Source organism: Pleurodeles waltl, chromosome 11 (genome assembly GCF_031143425.1).
Source record: "Pleurodeles waltl isolate 20211129_DDA chromosome 11, aPleWal1.hap1.20221129, whole genome shotgun sequence".
Classification (NCBI taxonomy): Eukaryota; Metazoa; Chordata; class Amphibia; order Caudata; family Salamandridae; genus Pleurodeles; species Pleurodeles waltl.
In genome coordinates this window covers 942,625,287-942,644,635 of record NC_090450.1, presented here as the reverse complement: position 1 = coordinate 942,644,635, position 19,349 = coordinate 942,625,287, and the positions used below count along the sequence as shown (strand labels likewise).

Genomic DNA, 19,349 nt, shown 5'->3' with positions numbered 1-19,349 from the left:
CAAGAGTCCTGATGTAAGTCCAGAAATGTCTGATTTGGTGGGGTCAGAGACCCAGTACTTGTACCTAAATATGCCTTTGAAATGGGGGTGACATATGGGCTACCTAGGTCCTACCTTATGGGTGACTTATGTGTAATAAAATGGGAGCATACGTTTTGGCAAAGGGTTTTAAATGCCAGGTTGAAGTGGCTGTAAAACTGTACACACATGCTCTGCATTGGCAGGCCTGAGACCTGTTTAAAGGACTACTTCGGTGGGTGGCACAATTAGTGCTGCAGGCCCACTAGTAGCAGTTAGATTACAGCCATGTGTATATGGTATACCACTTGACAAGGGACTTACAAGTAAATTAAATATGCTAATTGTTCATACACCAGTGTTACCATGTTTAGGGGAGACGCATGTGCACGTGCACGTGCACTGGTCAGCAGTTGTAAAGTGCTCAGAGTCCTAAGGCCAACAAAAAGAATGTGAAAAAAACAAGGCAAACAGTTTGGGGGAAGACCATGCTAAGGATGATAGGCCTAACACCAGCATTGTTGTGCGTTTGTATTCTCGCCAGCTGCCACATGTACCCCATGTGTTGAATGTTTATGGAGGTACCATTTTGGCCATGGGGCTTTTAAATTGCTTCTTGATTGTCTGCCCTCCTGATTCTCTGTACCCTTACCATGCTTGTCTGTACTAAATCACTAGCGACTGTCTTCTTTTCTCCTGCTTCTCGCTACCAAAGAGTTGAGTTAAAAGACGTTTTGTACCCTCCAATAGGCTTTGGTTGTCTTAAGATAGCTGTTTCTATCACTGAATACTGTTAGTGTCATGCATGCTACAGATATGCGAGGCTGTGATAGGTGGAGTTGAATTGGAGACTCTAGACCTGGCACTGTCCTTTGATGGGTACCTGTTTGCATGAGGGCTTGTAAGACACTTGCTGCACTGCAACACAGACCTATTGAGTACCTGTCAGGAACCTGAGAGTCCCAAACACTGCACTTCAAATGCTGTTGCTTGATAGACAGCCTATGTGGTCCTAGACCTGGGGCAACCCATGAACTGTGCTGTGTCGGGCACTCGATTGCCTGTTACTTTTATTTCTGCAACAGGAGCATTTGGGTTCAAACCTTGTACCCAGAGTCTAACCGTGCACCCGGTCTGATGCCGTCTTATTAGAATCATGGGGGGCAGTGTGTGCTGATCTGTGAAGTGATAGGGTGAGAGCAGATAGCCTGTTCATGAGCTGTTCTCCGAAGTCACATACCCAGTATGCCATGCCCTCGGCTGTTTCTAAAACAATGTTTTATCCTAATGTGCATACCTCGCTGGTCAGCAGGCACTGTGCTTGCTTGATCAGTTGTCATGTGATTTAATACTGCTGCACGAAGCTTGTTGACAGTCTATGCTACTGACATTTGTGGACTCCGTGATCGGAGGACAAATGCATCCAAGCCTTGCCAGGCTCTTGAGTTCACTGGTGTCCATGCAAATATTGGCTGCTTTGTCATGATGTATTATCTCATCAGTCCGCAGAGGAAACTTCCACTGGTCCACATCTCCTCTCTGGCATCGCATCAGTAGGACAACATGTCCTTTTACAAATTCCAAATCTGCAATATTTTAGTCTTTGTGTGAATACAGGTTATAACTAGGTCAAAGGTCTAATCCTGAGAGTAAAAAAGGAGAGACATTTCATATGCCTGTCCTCTACCTTCCGGCTTTTCTAAGAGAAACGTGCACATTTCCCTATCTGCCCCACTAATGTTACATTGTAGATTCTGTGCATAGCACTTATTGCCAACCTGAGGCTGCTTTAAAGCACTGAAAGTTTGTCAGTGAACCATCTTAATCGGATCAAGGCACTTGGAGTTCTGTTTGTCAAAGATGATGGTTTAAGGGTACTGAAGTCCAGTGTCCTCCGTAGGATTGTCTGTAATCGCAACTCTGTTTCGGAAACACTAGTCTCTTGTAATGTCATGTTGCTCCTACATCTGTGGTTCAAATATATTTGTGAGCCTGCAGTAACCCCCACAGTCAGATCCTTGTCCCACTCATTGTGGGCCTTTTGTTGCTGCAGTCATTTAACAGAGTATTTATACTGGCTACAACTGGAACATATGTGCATGGCTCTGTAGCTAGGTGTTCTGTTAAACCATTCTTCCATTTTTATTTTTTCTTATTTTTTTTCAAATTTCCAGAACAAATGGGTGATGTAGGATTATCCAGTTAAGCACCTTATTTGCCCTTTTAGCCCTGAAGTGCAAGTAAACAGAAAGGTTGGAAGCACAAAAAAGAGGAAGCACAGCATGGTGGTAGGAATGCTTGACCCCTGTCCACACTCTCGCCCTAGTAGGGCATGAACACAAATCCGTGTTAAGCTTCCTCCAGTCACCGAGTTGGTGTAGGTATTGCTTGTGTGTAGGTATGGCGGAAGCTGGCACTAATAGAGCATGAATACAAATCCGTGTTAAGCTTCCTCCACAGACAGAGTTGGTGTAGGTATGGCAGAAGCAATCACTAGTAGAGTATGAATACAAATCCGTGTTAAGCTTGCTCCACTCACCGAGTTGGTGTAGGTATGGCGGAAGCTGCCACTAGTAGAACATGAATACAAATCAGTGTTAGGCTTCCTCCACTCACCGAGTTGGTTTAGGTATTGCTTGTGTGTAGGTATGGCGGAAGCTGCCACTAATAGAGCATGAATACAAATCCGTGTTAAGCTTCCTCCACTCACCGAGTTGGTTTAGGTATGGCGGAAGCTAGCAGCATATCAAGCTGAAGTCACTCACGATCAGGAAGTTAGATCTTCCTTCTAACAGAGCTGATCGAAGGTCTAATCGTGAGAGTAAGAAAGGAGAGACGTCTTAAGATCAGAGCTGATCCGCAATAATGCATGCTTCCCACAAACACACAGGCACACCGCTTGATGCACAACAAGCATCACTTGCACATTATTGCTCTTCAGTGATATGCCTCTCCCGTTTTAGGAGTTAGCTATGTGTCCGAGGCCTCAGTTCTTCAAATACTTGTTGAAGGCTGACCTCATTTTGTATTTTTACTACTGCTTTTGGGTGGAAGTTTTTGATTGGAGAGCATAGCAGGCTGGTTCTGATATTACGCAAGATTATACAAGTAGATAGAATTTGTAATCTTTCATCCCAGCGAGAAACACCCTGGATAAATATTGTGGAATACTATCTACATAAATGAAGCACGCTATGTAGCTGTTCTGCAAGCACGGACCCTCCTTAAAGCTCGATCTGTTTACCCCTTGGAGTTTAAAGCATTTATCGTGTTTCTAGGAGAAAACTGAAGGGTGGCATACTCATGGCAGGGGAGATGAGCTCAGCTAGCTAATGAACCGAGAAGTAATGAGCCTAGATTGGTCACTAGTGTACGTTTCATGTATCTATGGCAAAGGGATATTACGCATACTTCTCTTCAGTGGCCAGAGCAAGGGGCATAAGATCAGCCTTTTAATGCACAAGTGCTGGGAGGGTGAGTTTTACTATTAGAGCTCACCCACACTATATTTCACACCACAGTGTGCTTGGATCTGAACAGCCTCCATTCTTTGAATATTTTGTTGGGATGTAACATTTGTAATTATTTTGACCTAGAATTTTTTCTTGCATGAACCTTGTTTGCTTCCTGTGCCCTTGTCTGACTTTGCAGCTGTATGCAATATGTATTGTTGCAAATTATTTAAGGTAATCAGTCTGTGCTCCCTATAGGAGTATTTTTTGTTTTTTTGTTTTAGCTATTTGGTGTTTCATTCCCCTTCCAGAAGTGATTCCGTTGGATTGTATGGGGGGCTATTTTACATCTGAAAACTACAATCCATCGTCTCACTGCTTGCCGCATTCAGTAAGCAGAATTTGTAAATGCCCGTTTGCGCATTGGCACTCTAAAGTCCAACCGATTGACTTTGCCAATGCATGCTCATCTCCTTAACTCTTTTTCCTGTGCCTCAGTTGTCTGATGCTATTGTGCAGAGTAACCTGACAGTACTTCCTTTTCTGATCTGTACCCAATATTTGCCCTCCGCTCATCTACCACTACAGCGCACCCAGTTTCCTCCCTGCACACCTTGCTCCCCTTCACTGAAGCACTGCTGCGCTACTCTTATTTTTCCACGTATCCTTCACTTGTTACCCTGCATCAAACTTCCCTCATGCCTTATTTTTATTTTGTTTTCAAATGGGGCATCCCTCATTACAAGTTGCAATTGCTCGGTAGAAATATGATCCCTTCTACAATTGTAGCTTAGGTTGGCAGTATGATTTGCATAGGTTTGGTAGGGAGCGTGGGCTTTTCTATACTACAGATACTTACAATTTGGATTCAGTGTGGTGTTTTTTGTATGTGTGAATTAGTCCATAAGATGTTAACCACTAGTGATATATCGCATTTTTTTTTTTTTTTTTTTCGGGAGCTCACAGTTAGGTCTTGACATTCACATTTTTCTTTTTTGTCCTTTAACTTGTTCCCTTGGCAGTTTATTTAGCTTATGAATTAATTTCATGTTGATCCAATATCTCAGTTCCCCGAGCTGCGACAGGTGGGAGAAAGGAACAAGAGAAAGCTAGTAAGAGAGCCGACTGAGATGCGAATGGAAACAGACATTTAAACCGAGGTGGTGACATCTGCTGTACAGCAGAACACACTCCTCGAGGCAGGCCCGAATAGGAGTGACTATATTGGGCAGGGGAGAGGTTTCAGCTGCAGCACGGCTTAGACCTTTTCTTCTTCGAGAACATGACAATAAATAAATAAATACAGGAAATTGTTTAAAGTCCGTGCTAACTGGTGGGGAGCTCGTCCCAGCATGACTGTAATAACCTTTGAAAAAGCCAATAGGTGTTACCTATGCAAGAGCTATTGCCTTTGCCAATGTGTTTTTGCCATGTAGTACACCAGTGTGTCTGCTGTTAGTATGGCTCATTGTTAGTGTCCAGAGGAGAGTGTAGTGGCATGGAGTAGAGTATCGCAGAGTGGAGTGGTATAAAGTGGATTGGCACGGAATAGTGTTGTAGAATGGCATAGAGTGTCAGAGTGGAGAGGCATGTAGTCGGGTAGAGTAGCAGTAGCAGGGTGGAGTAAAGTGACGTACAGTGCCATTCTATAGAATGGAGTGATTTATGTGATATATGCCGGTTCGAACCCGCTGTTTGTGTATGTTTTGAATTTAAATAAGTGAAACACAAATCCTCCCAAATACGCCTGGTGCAAGACCGCTGGCAAAATGAAGCCAGCCCTGTTGCCGCTGACCAATGAAAACGGAAGAAGTGAGAATGACAGACTCCAAACAATGGTAAGCAGTGGGTGGAACCTGAGCCCTTTTTAGGTTTGATAAAGATACAATAGAGCTTGAAGAGATGGTGCATGTGTGCTGCCTCAGGCAAGACCTGACAAGGCAGCCGGAGCCGTAGAAGCGCGTTCCCTTCAGGCTACATGTTTGTTCACTGTTTAGGCCTTGGAGGTAGTCTACTGATAGCGCTGTGTATCAGAAAAAGCAAAAGAAACTTAGACCATCAATTCAAATTAGTGAACGGTAGTGAGCAAGGCAGAGGGTGTTAGTAAAGCGTATGCAGCGGGTTCTCTGCAGTGCTTTCCTGTTGTCAGAGGAGGTGAAATCAAAATCCTTCTAAACTGACAGAATTAAACCAGATGCCGCTGGCCAATGAGAAGAAATGTGACCATGAAGCCAACCTCTGGAAAGTAATGGGTGGGATAGGAGCTCTTTTTAAGCTTTAGTTAACAAACCTCTCGGAAGTGACAGCGCACAATATGTCTCAGGTGAGACCTAATGAAGGTTGCGTACATATTTTTTCATTCTTCCACGTAGATTGTGCCAGTGTCAGACTCTCCTTACAGTGAAATAATTATCGTCTGAGACTAGACAGTCACAAGATAGCAAAGTCTGATTTTTCTATTTTTTTTTTTAACAGGTTACGAAATAGCTGTCTAGCAGCGAAATAGCACGCAGATAATGTGTGGTGTTCTGGTGTCCTTAAATATTTTGTAGTTTCAGAGCACATCGATCTGTTACAGTGTATACATAGGAAATTAATGTTTTTTTTTTTTTCCCTCCACAACACCCATTGTGACACAGAAACCGAGCTGGCATCCCCCACCCCCACACCCCCAACACAGATTTTCGATACCGAATTTTTACAAAATAAGTACTTTTGAGTTGGCTTAGAGTAAGTAACATCTTTTAGTCAAGTGCTTTGAAACCCTTTTCTTTGTAGTCTGCGCTCCTTTATATGTTTCTCATTATTGTCATTGTTTTATTGAGAGATTTTTGTGTAGTGCACGCTGGACTGAATTTGCTCTGGGCAGCAATGTGAATATTTGCTGTTGAAATTGTGTCAGTAAAATAATGTGGTTTGATGTCCTCTTGCTTAACACTGCTCTCTAGGGTGCGTGTAATCTGCTCAGCTGAGTGAGCAATCCTTGGTCCTGGTACATTATGCCACTTGCAGTAGGGCCTGCTGTATGAAATAGGGGGCACCAATACAAGGAGCAACTAAAGTCAAGGATGCTGGCCATAAGGAGGAGGTGATACTGTGAGTTTGGCATCTGTACATTGGTATATGGCAAGGATGCTGTGTAACATTACCCGGATAGTAGTAGGTGCCATACAAACCTCTACATAGAAAACATATTGCTATAACACCATGGATTGCCTAGTCTTGAAATAAGATATACATTTTTAGGACTTATCTACCAGACATCACAAGCTGTATGGTTGGAAAAGATCTGCTGTGTTTATCAAGAATTTAGTGGGCTTAGAGCACACCCATTTCTTACCATTGATTGGTTTTATAGTCACTCTCATTTGCTTGCTTTTTATTAATTTTTTTTCTTGTCCGTCTTTATCACTGTTGTTGGTCTCTTTCCCTGGAGCCTAGTTTTTTGTTGTTTATTTTTGCAATCTTTTGGCTTGGCTAGCTTGATACTTTCTATTGCTCTCTTTTAGTAAAATATTTTTTTCCCTTTTCCTTGGGCATTCCATGAAAGTGTATGTGTTCCAGCTCTCTCCCTTGTGGGCTTCTTCTCCCACCAAATACCCGCCAGGCGCACTCTGTGTTGCTTTCTCCCTCGTGTTGCTAACTTGTGATGCTCCCACGTGTGTATCCCCCACCAAATCCAACCTCTGTACTTTTTGTTGCTTTCTCCCTCATGTACGTTTCCCCTGCCCTCTTCTTCTTCATGCGCTGCTTCACCCGACCAATTCCCTGTTGCTGCTCCCCCCTCACCTGCTTCTCCATTGCTTCCCCGCTACAGCAGCCTTACATTTAAAAAAAAATATTATTTATCTATTTCGGAGGAAACCAGTCAGCAAAACGACGCCGGTCCCTCCACATAGTGTTTTTTCTTTTTTTTTTTCCTTCATGTTATGACCCACCTCCAATCAGTAAATAAAAATGACCTGGCCTCATCATTGCACTTTTTTCTATCTTTTGGCCATGCTGCACAGCGTCTTACCGATGCTGAATAACATCACCAAAAGACATTGCCAAAGCCAATAGGTCCCAAAGGCGAGGCGTATTGCCTTTTCCAATTCTGTTTTTTTTACTTGTTGCTGTGTGTCGCCTGGCTGCTATGCTGGGCAGCATGCACCACAGCACGCCATAATATGTCAGACCTTAGAGGGATGCATGCACTATAAAACTGTTAGTCCCCTTACTGGCCTTTAAAATGGTCTCTTTTTTTATATTTTTTAAATGATTATACAGCGTGTTATAGGCCACATCACATAAAGCGTGTCTAGTGAGGATCAATTTTTTGAATAGCAAAATGTTATTCAGAGTAACTATTTGTATTGAAATATGACACTTTAGAGTGTAGTTAAAATTTCGTATCTGATAAACAATTCCTTAATAGAATGTCAAGGACGAACTCTTTTCAGATACTAAGAAAAATGAAAACTATAATGGTTGGAATGCTTTAATTTTTCTCAGCCACTGGCTATTACTGAGTTGCATTCCTTTCCATCTTTTTGCTCACTGGGCCACCTAAAAGGGAGTAGCTCCATGCATATCAGCATAGGACCTTCTGTTCTAGTACAGTCCATCTCAAACTGCCAGGCTCCACACCCTTTGAATGGGAACAGAAGCAGGTCCAGGTTCCTACTTTTATTCTGAAAACTGAATAAAATAAATTAAAAAAAACTCAAAAATGTTGTGGCGACAGACAAACAACAAACTGTGCTGAAGTACAACTAGTTTAAATGCACGGTAAAGTCCTATTTTGGTACAAAGCCAGTTAAAAATGCCTTGGCAAAGCTTTTAGATCTGGCCTTGGCAAGCGTATTTAAAAAAAAAAAAAAAAAAAAAAATGTATTTTTATTATCAGCTTGACACTGAAGTACAAACGGAAAGATGCGCACAATACAGGTAATATTAGCACATTCAGCTTCTCGCATAATAATACAAAGGAAAATGGAACATATCTTATCAGGAAAGGAATGTTAAACGTCAACAAGGAATGCTCTCTCCTGCCATCCCAGCCAACTAATGATTGTACAAGTACGACAACAGGCACAGGCATGTTGATCCTAATGTATATATTTTGCCCCTGACTGGGGACTCACTAAGCAATACCCTGGTACTGGGCTCACACATTTTTCACACTTGCATTCTTACATTGGCAGTGTCTAAGTTCAACAAGCATTGGCAAAGCCAATAGTTCTTGCCTATGGAAGATCAATTGGCTGTGCCAAAATGTTTTAGCCATGTTGTACACCAGCATGGGTTAAAGGAGAGTAGAGTGTTGTAAAGTAGAGAGGAGGGTTATGGAGTGGTGTAGAGAGTCGTAAAGTGCATACAGTTGAGTGTCATGGAATGGCAGAGAGTGGTGTGGCATGTTGTGGAAGGTCATGGAGTTGAGTGGCATAGTGTCCGAGTGGAGTGGTTTACGGAGCCTACAGATCTCAAAGTGAGCTCTGATTGGCTGCCACTACCTCATCCAGGAAGTGGTGGCAGCCACCTTAAGACTTGGGACTCGGTTTGACTCCTAAAAAAAGACACAAGTGTACATGGTAGGAATACCCTGACCTCTTGGGCCTGGTGGTGGGGTCGCAGTGCGCCCACACTTGGGGCCAAAAACATGTTTTTTTAAAAATGTGCCTCAAATTCGTGGAGAATCCGTGAATCGGCATCAAAACTAAAATAAATGTGCAGTCTCCCATGCTTCTTTTTTACCCCTCAAAAGGTGGGGAGGGCAGAGAGTGGACAGAGACCTGGGGGACAAAGCTTTTTATTTTTCTGGGAAGGGGGGCCCAAATTACTTAGTTATATTTATATTAAGAAACTATAACTCGTTGCCTAAAGATACTTGACGGCACAAGTTATAGTTGCTTCAGATAAGTCGAACTATAACTGCTGAATTTCTGTGGTTTTGTATGAGTAAAATGTCAACCTAACTATAACGTCCCTGTACCCTTTGCGTTTTTCAGTGAATTTGTATGTGTTTTTTTTAAGGTAATATCTAATTAATCTATATAAACTCTGCTTTAAAAAAGCACTTATGCGATAATCTGTTTCATGTATTTTGTTTTTTTTTATTAACGGATTAATCTGTAGAGAAACAAAATGCCTGCATCATTGTAGGTGTGTGCATGTTCCTTCTCTCTTTTTTTGTGCTATTGACCTTGCTGCACAGGATCTTGCTTATGCTTTAGAGCATATCCAAAAGGCATTGCGAAGCTAATAGGACTCAAAGGTGAGACCTGTTGGTTGTGCCAATTCTTGTTTATAATCGGTCAATAGCGATTTTTCTTTCTTGGGTTAATATTGAGAATGGATTATTATTTTTCCAAGTGTTAACAGAAAGCCTTGTTTAACTATTATTCTTGGGTGTCGGTGGGCTGTACCATCTGCTCTTACTTATTCCTGGTATACCTCCTAAGCCTCCCTGCTTGTTCCCCTTTTCAGTTCACTTCCTCTGACATCTGTGTTTCTTCTTCTTCCTCTCACGGGTCTCCACTCAACGATGTTTTACATCTGCCTCCCTGTTCTTGAACATTGACTCTCTGTTCACTCCTTTATCACCGTGCCTCCTCCTCGCCTTCCTCTGTCTACCCCACTGTTCCCCTTGTTTGTTGCTATTTCTTCACGAGATATATATCCCCTCATTCATCAAATGTGTTCATCCCTGTCCTCCTCCCTCTCTTTCTCTGATGTTTATCCAGTGTCTTTATTCCCTCCTAGCTCTTTCACTTCATCTGCTGTCTTCCCTTGTATGTCCCTGTCTCTTGTGCGTATTTAATCTCCCATTCTGCCACTGTGTGGTCATCCCTGTTTATCCTCTTTCTTCTCTCTTCTCTATCCCTCCTTCAGCTTTTACTTGTGGTGCCTGCTAGTTACCCATTTTCTCTGCACTGTTCTCTTCCTTCCTCTTTCACCCAGTTCCACTCCTCCTTTGCTGTTCTGCTGCCAACCTGAATCTTGGCATTACCCTTCTCACATTCTTTCTTTTGCTGTATTCCCTCTGCATCTGATCATTCCCTTCACAGCCCCTGCTTTCTCTTCTCCATTCCCAATTTACTCCAGTCCGGACTCCAACCCTAACCTGGAGATCTTAACTTGTATTATTCCTCACCCTTTATTCTAACTCTAAACTTCTTCCTGACCTCATTCCTAAACCATGAGCTCACAACTTTTATCAGCATTTTTGTGTTATTTGCTTTTTCTTAACTGCTTCTATTTTCTGTACCTTTTGATACTATATTTTAAATTCTAAATTTTAAATTTGAAAAAATTAATATCAAAGGCCCTTGTTGTTGTACTCCTAGCTGAATGGGTGCATATGTACTGGTGACTTTGCTCCTGGCTTAATGCTCATTTAGTCACCAGCTCCTGGAATCTTTGTCACTGGGACCATTGGGAACGATAGTTGGTAACACTAAAGAATTTCACTGCAGCAGTAATGCTGCTAGACTCTTGTTGGCTTTATCAATGCTTGTTTTCTTTAGGACCCCAGTGAAAAGATTATTTCCCCCACATGTTTGATTGTGTCTACTCATCTTACATCTGCTCTTCTTTTTGACAATTTCAGATGCAAGGAAGTTCCATGCAGCCTCTGCCGTACTTGCATTACGAATACGACCGCTCTACGTTCTGCTGGGCACTGGTGGAGGATATGTTGGATACAGACAGTATGGGAAGTACCAGGATATCCAGCTTGAAAGACAAGGGATAGAAATTCCACCAAAGATTGCAAATGAACTGGAGGTTAGTCATGGAATGGATGAAGCATTTACTTACTCAATGCACACATGTAAGAATGAGGAAATGTTATCATTTTCTCTGAGTAAGTTTGCGTTTTACATACTTCTGTGAAGTTAACAAAAGATACTTCTGTCCACATCAGGAGGCTCCTTAAAAGGTATGTAGTTTATGGCTTCAACATTTGTCTCTGGGATCCCAGGGTGTAGGATTTAGGAGAGCTGGCGCTTGTGTGGATTACCTATAAATGCAAAACTAATTTGAGCAATAGTTTTTGTTCTGCAAGAACCGTAAAACACAATGTGAGCACTAACCGTTCCACGGTAACTGAAAGTATTTGAGTCTTTGCAGTCAGCAAATTTGTATTTCATTGATCTGTCAAGTGGCATAACTTGCAAGATTTGTAATGATCTATATGGCCAAGAAAAATACTGTTTCTGCCTGTTGGTTTTATATTCAGTTTGTGCTGCTATTGTGGTCGAATCTATAGGATAATTGGATAAAATAAGTTCCCAGTGAGCATAGATTACCATACTGACTTAATTTGTTTGTTTTTTTGTGATGGTTTGGAAACACCTTGATGTGTTATTACCTAAACAATTAATTGTGGAATATCCGATTTCTGCAATATTCCAAATTTTGTACAGATAATAGGGAGAGCATGTTTCATGGGCTGCAGATTTTTGCTACGCTCACTATCCAGGTAGCTTTTGCATTGTCAGTGAATAATTTGGTGTTTAATATTGGCATTGAATTAGCTTCTATTGGATAAGATCTGTTTATTTGGTTTTAATGAAGGAAAGATGTGGGACATGTTGGCGTTGACCAAAATTAAGTGGTTTTTGCCGCCTGCAATTTCTTACATGGAGATTTCAGTGTGGTAATAATTATTAAAATTATAGGTTTACCACGGAAGTGTTTTTTTTCTTCTTTTTTTCTTCAAAGTTAGTGTCTTCAGTGATACCCAACGGATAGAGTAGCCCGGACGCCAAGCTGATGATTTAAGTACCCGCTTTATTAAAATGCAGTGCCAAGTAATTGAATATTACTCACTGTCTTGTTCTCCCGAACACCTTCTCTGTCAGTTTTGTTCGGCATCCCCAACTCAACTTTTGCTGACTGGTGCCCATCTGCTTGATTAATATATTCTATATTATTTTGTCAACATTTCCGCAAAGTGTTTCCTTGCTGATCAATTTGGAATTTGTTATTACCTTCCTTGGTTCTGTGACAAAATACTAATTATTCGCACATTTTATGTTTTTTAAATGTTTTTAGTCATTTAAAATGCTTATTTTTGGAAATGTAAAGTATTCCAAAGCAAAGGTTTTAAATGGGAGAAGAGTACTGTAGATTACACCTTCAATGGAATTACTGGTACAAACATTTTCAATTGTATTTCTTTTTTAAATTTGTTGAGTGTTCTGTGTTGTCTTGGGGCAGGTGAGGGGTTCTTTAAAGACCAACGTCAGAGAAGAAAAGCTCTGTTAATAAATATCTATAACTAAATATCAAGCATCAGCCAAGGAGGACATTTTAGTTCAAAGAATGACTTTCTGAGATTAAATCACATGGTCACTTTGCACATGTAGTTTTGATTGTAGCACATTTCCAAAACTCAGACCCGATGAGGTCTTTCCTCATATCACAGTGGTAAAATGTGATGGCATAATTTTATCCCACAGACATAATGGGTGTCAACTTCCTATGGTAATATGCCTTGAAGGCTTTTCAAGGCCAGCGTATCGTTTCAAATGTTCTCTTGGTTCAACTAGGAGCCACTGTTGTCATCTAAGCTAGTTTGTGTTAAGGGTCAGACCAAAATCTGTCTATCTGCCCTCTTTCGGACAAATGGCATTTACAACAGTTTGGTTGCTAAGTTGAATAGGCATCATAGTCTAGCTCTTAAAGGTAACTAAAGAGATTTCACATTTTTATTAAGTGCATTTGGAAGTGGGCACCAATTTGGGTGGCAGTGAATAGGCGCTTAACAATTGTCCAGTCTTTTAATAATGTTGGACTCTGATTGTTTGGTTCTGTGCCCAAGTGTTGAACTTCTTAGTCCCATTAAGGGTCGGTACTGGTAAGAGCTTAAGTCATAGGCAAGGCTCGATATGTGCATGACTTCATATGGGACATGTAATTTGCCATCATGGATGACAGCTAATGACTTGATTGCGTTGGACCGGACCATGACATTTATTTTACATGCTGAGTTGTCTATGGGTGTTCGTAGCTAAATTAGAGGCCTAAATACTGGTCCAGTGGCTGGCCCCGTTGTAGTAGCTTAGGAGAGGGAAGACACTTAGGCAACCACAGTCTGTCACCCTATCGTAGTTCATTACAAAATTCTGTTCGGAGTAAATCTTCCTCTCCTTACCGAATCAATACCACTCCGTTGAGGAACATGTTGGTAGTTAATATCAACGTGATCGTTGGAGAAATGACCATGTGCAAGTTTGCCATAGGAAGATGGAACTTTTACCCGGACCCCTTTATCAGTTTATCTTCTATTTATGCATGTTGCTTGTCCACTTAGAACTGCTTACAGAAGAATGTGCCTTAGACGAAAGTCCGTAAGTAGAGATGTGATTATGTGCAGTTTGTATTATAAGTTTTATTAGCTGTTTTTGCTTTGTGTGGCTTTCAGTCACACCTACAAACAAATCTTCTGACAGTTGCTAATGCAGTTTAGTAATCGTGAAACATTCCCTGATGTGTCAAGAGTATTAATGAGATCCTCTTCATAGTTTTACACATGTTTGAGGAACTTGGGGTGCAGAATGTTCTGCTGTTCAGTGGCGACATTCCCCTCGGAGTTCAACAGCACAGGATGACTGCACGGCAGACATCAATACTGTAACTTTACTTAATAACAGATTTCCTTTGGGTAGCGTCTGAAGTCTCCAAGAATTTCTATTTAGACATTCCATTTTTATGCCTCACTATAAAGCCAGTTATAACTCTGAAAAAAAGGCAGCTTGTAAGCATTCTAAAAAAATATAAACCATGTAATCTTAATCACAAAGCACTCTAATCCTGTTCATGGATTAGGAGAACAGGTTGAATCTCTTGAGTTAAAAGTAGTAACCTTCACGAAGCATGTCGCAGTGAGGTATTAGTGACCACATCAATTAAGTGATAATGGTTTTGGTCTCAGGCAATGTAGTTGTGCCCTTTGATTGGACTAGAAGTGAATGAAGTCTTTGTTATATTTCCATTTAATAATTTGACTTGCTCGCTCCAGTCAATTGAACTTGCAAGGTTATTGAGTTTACCCTGGTTAAGACTAGCTTTGTTAGTGACGTACTGAGCTTTCCTTTCTAGTGCATCATTCCTCTTATTTCTTAAACTAATGTCACCATAACTGATGTGTCTCCTTCAGTACCTCCGTGTTCCTGAGCTGTATGTAGCATCATTTTGAGCATGATGGGAGACATAATCCATATTTCTGTTTCAAGTTATTTGGGGGGGGGGCGACTGTCGTAATGCAGAGCATTTAAAAAGATGAATGAGAAATCACCTTCCTCGTTAATCACAACCCCTATTGGTAGAACTCTTGAGAGACAGCATTAGATATGCACTTCTCTGGTGTGAGGCAACCACTGAGACTATGTACCGAGATCAGTACTACAGCTCCCCACTGTTCGCAAAGGCCTGCCAACACCCCCTTGCTGCTGAGACACGCGCAGCATCATAGAAACTGATCAGAGCTACAGGAACCAATTGCAATACCTACAGCAATTCCAGAGCCTGCCACCGACGTCCCTGAACCTAACCTGTGAGTGCTATAAGAAGCATAAAAAAATAAAAAAGCATGAAGCGCAGAAAGGAGAATGTTCACGACTTTGGGGATCAGATAATTTGTTAGGCTGCGTTTGTGATTCCAGTTTAGTTTGTAGACCTCTTTAGTTTTTTTTTTTTTTCTCATGCTTATGCCCTGGTCTTGTGGTTTCAAGCACATTCTTTAATGTCCCAATCTTCATTCAGTCATCAAAACTAGAGCATGTTTTGGGTCTCTCCCACAGACAACTTGCGAATGTCTCTTGTGTAAAATGCCTATACTTAGAGTGGGCTTTTGGTCAGTCTATTGCTTGCCATTGATTGGCTTTCTTGTAAACCTCATTTGCTTGCTTGCTTATTTGATGACTTTTTAAAATATACCAGTTTCCCTGCCATTGTCTAAAGGCTGTGTTTTCACAAGCACACTGTATGGTTAAAAAAAACAATTAACTTGTTTAGAGTACATTTTGTAAGTGGAGGCAGAGATTAAGGCATTCAGTTTTCTAATGACTGAAAAATGCCCAATAAGATTATAGCTGTCCCTGGTGCTACTAGTCTTGAGTACATGTGTTCTTTTGCTTTGTGTCTTCTATTATCTCTGCCTTTAATTTTGAGTAAAAACCTTGTGTTATTCAATGTGCCTTCAGTTCTCATGGTGAAGTCCAGTAACGAGTTTACTTGCATGTACAGTCAGTCGTTAGTGGCAGTTTGGATTGTGTGACTCTAGTCTCCATACACCGTTTTACTTCCATAACGAGACTGAACAATTTTGTGGCATGCTTCATTCTCTACCCTTTACTATACCCGAGTAGATACAGGCGCTGAAGCTAGGTGCGACAAGATCCAGAAGTTGAAGCTGTGAGCCTTGGATGTAATCCCTTCTTACACGAATTAGTGTTCACGAGACGAGTCTGTATAGGTGACTGTTTCCTTTCTGTCTTTATTAGTAGCATAGCCATGGTACACGGGGAGGTATTATAGGGGGTGTGCCTGGATACCTTTCTACATTTGTATCAGACATCCACTGTTTCTATACAGAACTACAACAGCAGCAACATCTAGTGCTTGGCACAAGGCCCCCTTTTTTTTTTATCACAGCACAGAGCATATGGTTGGCATGTTCTCTGCTCAAGTTTATCCCCTACAGGCTTCCTGGGCACCCTGTATGTAAATGAGCCATCTAATGAAGAGGAAGGCCCTCTTTCTATCACAGAACAAAACAAAAGGCAGGCGTGTTCTCCATTACTATTTATCTCTGACAGGCTTCCTGGGCACCATGCATGTAAATGGGCCAATCGGTGAAGAGGAAAGAACTGCTTGCTTTACCTAGTTCTGCAACACACATAATATGCATATAGAATGTTCCTTTGTTTAATTGATGTTGGTTGGGCTTTGACGCACATTGTGACCTCACTCACCAGATTGGCCAATTAAATACCTTTTGAGTCTAACATCCAGTGAGTAAAGGGTAAGTATGCTCTAGGTGTAAGAAAAGTGACCCCCAGTCACAATAGCTTTAGGTAACGGATTCACTGTCCATTCTTTCCTGCTGGGCTTGAAGGAATAATCCCCTTAGAGCATTTCCTCTCCCCCTATCAACGCTCCATTGATCTCACAAGCAGCTCATCAGTGTGCGGTTGCTGAAGTACTCGTGCGTTTTTTCAGTCCTTGGCCTGTATTCTGAGAAAAAAAAATCTTTCTTTCTGTAACTTTCTGGATACTTCAAAACATTTTGAAGATTCAAAGCATATAGATTTTGGTCAGTGTCTGTACCTAGTGAATCTTGTCAGTCCCTTCATTATATCCTCACTAAACAAACTGTGAGACTGGTCTCCAACTCATGACCCCGATCCTGGAGGTAGTCTGCCTCTCGAGGTATATTACCAGAATATCAGAGTCCTGCAAAAATATTGTAGCCAAAATTGTATGATGGTGAGTATATAGCGTCAAGTATAAGTTTACTATACTTAATGCTACACATATGTACAATGATACTATAAATCAATCAATGTTAAGTTCATATGTGTGTAAACGTAAAACATATGCACATAAAATGTTATTATTTTACAGGGATGTGTCATGTTATAAAATATCTATTTGTCCAAGGGACAGGATGCTGCAGACATTTACTTGTTTAATAAAAAGAAAAAATGCACTTGTGCCATTTGATGCTGTAAAGTGACAAATGATGCCACAGTTATCATTATGTCAGAGCTTTGATAACTGTTTCCTGGATTATGCTAGGGTTCATATTTTGCCTGGTATTGATTTCTAAAAAGACTTCTGTGGTACCACCTTCATGATTATGCTGGACTCCCAAACAACCCAGGGCTCGGTTTATGTCCGATCTTAGAATATTTACGGACTCAAAGTATGCAAATGTTCTGTTTATTAATGGACTTCGTTCAGGCCAGCTTTCTGTTCATGTAGGGTTCTAAATTTAATTGCACTTTCATTATCCCAGACATCTAATCATAGCAGACTTCAGGATATATCATTTTTCTAATTCTACCGCGCGCTCTTTCTTACTTTGTTTTCCGAAGCATCATCTTGTAAATTGCTTCGGTAAATTCACCTTTGAACATTTGCTTGATTTCACAAAATATTGCTTTATAAAAACCCACATAGTATTTGAGGTCCAGTGCCTAGATTGACAACTGAATCAACAAGACCACTAACTGTCTGACCTTATGTGATTGATCACATTATGTTTAGTTCTAGCTCACATCATATTATGTGTAATTGTTGTTCAAATCACTTAATGGCACTGTGATTTGCTTCCCTTGCTCACCATATTTGTGAGCGTGTACCAAGCACTAGATGAATAACTGGTTTCATTTTACAAATAGGTTAAAATGCAATGCCTTGCCTGTTCAACTGATATTTTCTCAATTCTAAAAGCTACTTACTCATGAAGTTTGCCTTAACCTATTTAAGCTGGATTTGCACTCGTAAAAGGATTTAGTCACATGAAGATTTTCATGTGATCAAATCTACGGCCAGAATTAGGTGTGAAGTGATGGTTTCAGGGTTGGAATGCCACGTGAGTTTGGGCATACTGACAAAATTACATATTTGTCCTCCCCACCTATTTCCTGGCCTGGAAAAGGTTGAAAATATGCTTCCAACAAGAACTGTAAGGAAACCTTTCCAGGGTTTGATGTGACCTCATCTCCTACCAGAAAAGATGGAGGTAGTGGGGAAAAGCACGTCTTGTCTACAGAAGGAAAATATTCCCACCCCCGGAGGAAGAAAAATAATACAACTTTTAATACATGGAAATGTTTGCTCTGCAGAGGTTTGCATTAACAAATGTACACGAGTATACTTGCTCAGGCAAAAATAGAATCCACTCAAGTTAGTTATTAGTTTGGCTTCCAGGCTGCCTTTTGTAAATTCTTGTGAATTTCTGAAAGTCCTAAATTTACAGAAGGCAAGGTTTGAGAACTGGAGGTGCGCATTTGGAACTTTCTTTAATAATGGAGCCACTAAGAGATATATATTTTATTTTTACAGAAGCCCATAATGGTTTTACAGTAATCCTTACCTTTGAAACAATCAATAATCTTACTTTCATTCTTTTGCATGTATTTTCATATATAATCAAGGAGTATTCAGAGAGCATTCTAAATTGCCATAAATTAACTTATGCAAACCTATATACACATAATCATGTTGGAATCAATGTCAGTAATGCAAGCTGAGCTTAAGCTATCTGTATTTCCTTAATGTTCAATTAATAGTAAAGGTTTTGAATAAATAAATAATACTTCATTTTGAACATTTACTACAAACTGGGGCTTATCTTGCATTAGTTGCAGACGATCTTCTTTCCCATTACTGTACTGTGGTACAGTAAACTGACAGCAAAATAGTTTGTGTTGCAGGTTATTGGGTCTTGTCCAGTGGAGAAAATACATATGAAGACTTGTACTTGACCCCAAATAATGTCTTGGGAGTTGGGCTATAGGAATTCCACAACCTTGAAATGTTAAATAAACATGAATATGATACAATTTCCCGGGTTAAAATCACCAGTATCTACATATGTTTAAAAACATGCATGTATCAAACAAACATGAATTAAATCAACATGTAATAAAAGTGTTTAAAAACCCTTCATACTTTAACAGATAAAAAGTTTGATCTAATTTCCCGGACAGTGTAAAAAAAAAAAAAAAAAAATACGGGAAACCGCAAATACCAGTAGCTTTAGTGTGCTAGATTTTAAATTGTTTAGCTTTGTAATCAAACAATTGTGTATACCCTGGTTCTTTAAATATGGCATAACCCATTTCAAACTAGGTGTCCTATACAGTTGACAGCAATCACATG

At 40.6% G+C, this 19,349-nt stretch overlaps 1 protein-coding gene across 2 annotated transcripts in view; it reads left to right on the top strand.

The window, feature by feature from the left end:
- PISD (phosphatidylserine decarboxylase) overlaps window positions 1-19,349 on the top strand; it is a 149,864-nt gene that overhangs the window by 33,901 nt on the left and 96,614 nt on the right. For both annotated transcript variants that reach the window (XM_069215085.1, XM_069215086.1), the window contains exon 3: window positions 11,062-11,237. In XM_069215085.1, the coding sequence (XP_069071186.1) occupies window positions 11,062-11,237 (176 nt within the window). The remainder of the gene's footprint in view (window positions 1-11,061; window positions 11,238-19,349) is intronic.